The sequence below is a fragment of the Mizuhopecten yessoensis genome, unplaced genomic scaffold (genome assembly GCF_002113885.1).
Source record: "Mizuhopecten yessoensis strain PY_sf001 unplaced genomic scaffold, ASM211388v2 hete_36176230, whole genome shotgun sequence".
Classification (NCBI taxonomy): Eukaryota; Metazoa; Mollusca; class Bivalvia; order Pectinida; family Pectinidae; genus Mizuhopecten; species Mizuhopecten yessoensis.
This window is the reverse complement of record NW_018485474.1, coordinates 219-5,386: the sequence shown is the minus strand read 5'-3', so window position 1 is coordinate 5,386 and position 5,168 is coordinate 219. Positions and strand designations below refer to the sequence as shown.

Here is a 5,168-nt window from a genome sequence, read left to right as displayed (position 1 = left end):
TCGGGCATTCAATATCGTAGTGCAAATTATAGTAACACCTGGGCCTTTTTTTTTTTTTTATATTTTTTTATATTTTTGGGGGGTTGGGTTGGATTTGCTCGGAACTGTATTATGCAGGCGCAAGTATATATACTATATATATAAATTGGCATAAGCAAAATACTGTTTTATCATCCTGAAATGTTATTATCTGAGGGTGAAGTCCGTGGTATGGTTTATTTTGAGAGAACAATACAATAACTAATTCACTGTGTCGACTTTAAATCGCTTCTATTCTAACTATGCAACCATAACGTATAAAGTATAGGTGTTATTGACGTTCTCTGCTGTTTGTAAAAACAAATCCTGTTTGCCTCGGACAATAGACATGATCAATAATAACAAACATATAGGGTAATAGCAACAAATGGTTAACCCGTTGTTGGTATAATGTGACCGGGTGGAATGCTGTGCTGGGTGCCTTCGTCATGGTATTTCAGTGAGGTAGCGCTATAAAGTCGGCATCAGATCCGCGTTTTCACAATGAGGCATTTACACATACATAGCATGCCTCCAGCACACGTTCCCATATACACACAGATACAACATACATGGAGTTATGTCCTTAAATGACCTGAGCTGTTTATACTGTCGTAATGTTAAGCATAGTACAGATATCAATGTAATGCAGAGTGGGAAATTAGTGTACAGGTCGATTGAACTGATTCGTTTGTACATAAGTGTCAAATGTGAATGAAGTGTTGAAGTTAACAGTAATTTGGTATTCGAGTGGGGTAACCAACACACATTTTCTATTCTATGAATATATATATTATTTTTCAATTATTTAAAAAACATATACATTATGAATGTAAAAAATCTTTTACTTGATAATTCCTTGCACGGTTGGAGTTCAACCTAGCTTAATATCGACTAGAAAGTAAACATTTAAACTACACTATAACAAAATAATACCCTTCCTATATTTGTGTGTGGCGTGTTTTGTAAAGGCGTGGCTTTTTTTAAAATCTGAAAACTATGATCTGATCTTTTCGATAGTAACGCCATTTTTCAATATCTAATAAGCATCCCAAAAATTACCAGAACAGGAGGGTTTATCGCTGACACGTTTGATAACTCAATTATAATTTGCTTAATTCTTCTTTCGCTGTATCTAGTAAACAAGTTGATACCTCTGAGTTTGAACCTCTTTGTTTTAGATTACAATTATGCCGTCCTCTTCATCCAACGAGAAGCTTTTCTGGGCGGACCGGAAGAACCGGATGGAGAAAAGTCGTTTAGATCTCATACTCAAAAACATGGAAAAGGAACAAATGTACCTAACACATGATATAGACCGTGAAAAAAGAGCCGTTGTCAAGAATTTTACATTGGTGCGTCGAACTTCTGGTGTGAGCGATCAGGGGGTTCCGCCGCGTAACGAAAAGGACACCGATTATCAAAGTGCGCCGAATTACAGGATGGGGCTCCGATTGAGTGAGCGGCGTCTGTTAGAATGGCGCGAAAATGAAAAACAGGTAGAAAAGTTCATGCACCAGTCAGCATGGGAAATGGCTAAAGTCAGTGGAAAATATCGACGTCATTCTTCTCCAGAAGGTATTAGACTTCCCAAAAGAGCACAAAGTGCAAAAAGTTACAACCGATCAACATCATCAGTTGGAGGTTACACAGAGGTCAAAGTCCTTGATGACGACGTATTCACAAACGGTACCGGATTTCCTACAACTTTAACACATCAATCCGACAGTGTGGTTGACCTCAATCCCAAGGAACTAGAAAAACAAATCTTTCAAGACTATAAAGAGTCTATCCACAAAACGCGCATACCATCTACCTCGGACGTATTAAAACTGAAGAAGACGCGACAGGTACGATCTGACAGTGATCTGGGCAGAGACGAAGAGAAACGATTACGGTTTAGGCCGCATACAGCTTCAGTTACGTCGCATACTAAGAGAAAGTCATTGCGGGGATTTCCTGCAAGACCTGCGACTGCCTGGTCTAAAATACAGGATAACGAAAAGAAGGGAAACCTAGTTAAGAATTGTTTCGAAAGAGATGATATTGAGGACAATACTAGAGAAATACTCGTAGATTACTTTATGACAAAACCTTCGGCTGATCAGGAACATTTATCGGACGCTAGCGCATCGACAGTTTCCGAGGAAACAGCTGGAGGAAGGCAAACCGACGAGATATCTGAATGCGGAAGTGACTTTGGAAGCTCTGTTTCGAATCCTAGTCCAAGAACTATATCAGATCGGATGAGAGCTCTAATGCCAGAAGTAGAAGATAAGTTAAAAGAAACCTATATAAATTCGTCCATAACTATCATCTATGGCGAAGGAGATGAGTCGAATAATAATAATGAGGATGTGTCAGAAAATCACGTCGATGATGTCCTACAGGGAACGGATGTTAGCGATAGAGAAACTTGGATGGAACTCCAGGGCAGTACAGAATTGGAAACTATTAAAAATAACGTTGAAGATGAACCAGATTCAATCTCGAATCAAAAACCAAACCGCTTCGATACAGAGGGGGATCAATATGTGACACCGCTGAATGGAATTATGAAAACTGACAATAGTTCTAAACTAGATTTTGCAAGTAGTCATCCAAAACTAGATGACCAATTGCCTATACAAGCTGACCTTGGTGACATGGTGGACGGTCGATATCCCAGGTCACGACGAAAGGTAAATCGTGTCCTGACAGGAATCGCAGAGGACAAGGTACTTACCATAGTTGATGGAACTTCTCAGGAAGGTAACGATGCAAATCGTAGTCATGGTGATGACATGTTCTCTACAACATCACCTAGTTCCTCGTCGCGTCTGACGTCACGACAACGACGGACAAGCACTACCAGCACCCTGACTCAGTCAGATCGTCTGTCTGGTATGTACAGTAGTATGAGTGACATTTATTCTATCGGGTCGGACGGACAAAGACGTCCGAGTAAATGGCGTCAGTACGTGGCGGCGGATACTGCACCTGTGCCACAGAAAAAAATTGTGACTGTTACAGCTGTTGTTCGAGCTGCGCTTGCATTCTCGAAAATGGCACGAAAACGCGCGCTCAACAAACTTGTGGAGGAACAAAGCACAGATCCTGTAGAACTGATCCGACAAGAACGACTGCGCCGTTTGCATTCAAGGAACAACATACTGCAAACAATTACAAACTCTTGGTCTTTGAACGGGGACAACAGTATCCCCGAGCTACAAGAACAAGTTTGAGATGTACTGGTTGAGAATAATGTACTCAGACCATGTTCTGTCTTCAATAACGCAATACCGATTGTTTCTCCATAACGGAGTAAAAAACCCCAAAAAACCCAGACATTATACAGTTATATCGTTTGTACAGAAAAGCCTAAATGAATTCGATTTAGCTTACTTTACAGTGAAGTGTTGGTGACCAGTAACATCAGACCAGTGACTTCATTTTTGTGTGAATAGTTAATACCACCTTCTTGTTCGAACGTCGATACTGTCTCTCGTGTTGGGGATTCGCTGCATGAATGCGTGCAGAAGATACAATCGGTCACACTGAGAATTGGGGAGGATATTCGAAGGACATCTGTGTTGATTGCATGAAATCACATTTGGATCAACTAGTCTTGTGTATTTTGTTAAGACAATCATGATCAAAACCATTCATACATTTTTACATTGATATAGACGTGGTGTTAATGTCGCAATGTTGTCGATGTATTATGTACTAATGTGTTACACTGAATAGCAATATGCCATATCATTAAATATCATTTGAAAAAGAGTCCTTTTTTCCGGTATATTGTATTTAGGCAGCGATATATATCAACATGTTATTCACTTAGCAAATTGTAATTTATGTCGAGTTTGTAAAGGGATTTCTGAAAGCGCATGATGTTGTGAAGGGGTTTGACTAACTCTTTGATATCGATTCTATCCCACCTACACGTTTTGTTTGTGTTTAAAACTAGTTAACGGTTGTCATATAAAATACACACATGTTGGTGATGAACTACATTAACAGATGTGTTGCCGTTCAAAAGTTATTGATCTTGCAAAATAAAGAGAAAATAGCTGCAGAGCAAAACGTGAACTGTACTGCATAAACAATTGCGTTGAAAATACTGAACGTATAAATATTAAATGTGTTTATGTCCTTACTTTAGGTTCTTCTTGTAAACGCTTTTATCAATCTAATCAATTTAAGTACCATTTAATGTTTAGACATGTTTGATGAATAAATTCTTAGTTACAGAGTCACTAATTATGTACTTCAGCCGAACAGTTTTCCTGGTAAATTTATTTGATTTATAGGTACATGAAAGGCAGATAAAGGCAGTTTACCTGGTCATATTGACCTCGTACGTACTCTGTCAGGGTCAATATTTTATTGCTAAGTATAAATACAATACCCCACACTTCATTCCTAAGATGAAGTACCGTTTGTCGATGTCTGTAGTGACGAATGTGTATTACTTGTACACACCCCTGTATACAGATGTGTTAGCCTAGTAAACCCCAAATATCAATACACTTTGATATTGATCTCCACGGGCCAATATTAGCGCCAAATGTCCGTTCGTTTTGTCAATATATTTGTTTAAGTTCTTAACCCTGAGATAAGCTTTACTTAATATTTAGTTATTTTCCTGATCAATTCAAGCACTCTCCTACTCATGTCCACAAAGTGACGTGTCACATAAACGCTGCTGATGATATATACAGACAAACAGTTTAAATGTATTTTATTTCTCTACACAAACAACGAGATGGTCTGGTGACGCTTAAATACCATTGTGACTGACAACTCAAAGAAGGCGAGATGTCTCAAGAATTGAACAAACATGTATCTGTTTGCATTTTGTAGTAAAACATGTCTTTTTCAGATGAAGTTGTTCCAATTCTGAAAAACGGTCAATTGTGTAACTCACAAGAGACTCGTCTTAAGTACTTAATGACGCGTATTCTGCGGTGTTTAGTGTTTCATCTACTATAAAAAGGTGGTGACATACCCGAAAGAAAGAGCCTGAGACGAAGCAGGCTTTGGTGACAAAATAGTTTGCGAAAGCTTTGGCTAAACGTCCATTTCATAGAAAGTGTTCTTCTCAATTCAAAGAATAGAACAGTGGAATAAACACTGAAAAAGAAAGCAATAGGGAACAGTCACAC

At 38.7% G+C, this 5,168-nt stretch overlaps 1 protein-coding gene across 1 annotated transcript; it reads left to right on the top strand.

Annotated features, from left to right (window-relative positions):
- The first annotated feature begins 1,204 nt into the window (after nucleotides 1-1,204).
- LOC110444808 lies at nucleotides 1,205-4,272 on the top strand. The gene has a single exon (XM_021489165.1). It carries the CDS (start codon nucleotides 1,209-1,211, stop codon nucleotides 3,240-3,242), a length of 2,034 nt encoding a protein of 677 aa, XP_021344840.1. The 5' UTR covers nucleotides 1,205-1,208; the 3' UTR covers nucleotides 3,243-4,272.
- Nucleotides 4,273-5,168: the final 896 nt, after the last annotated feature.

Excerpts from the sequence above, each read along its gene's own strand:
- LOC110444808 (XM_021489165.1), top strand. The coding sequence starts at position 1,209 with ATGCCGTCCTCTTCATCCAACGAGAAGCTTTTCTGGGCGGACCGGAAG.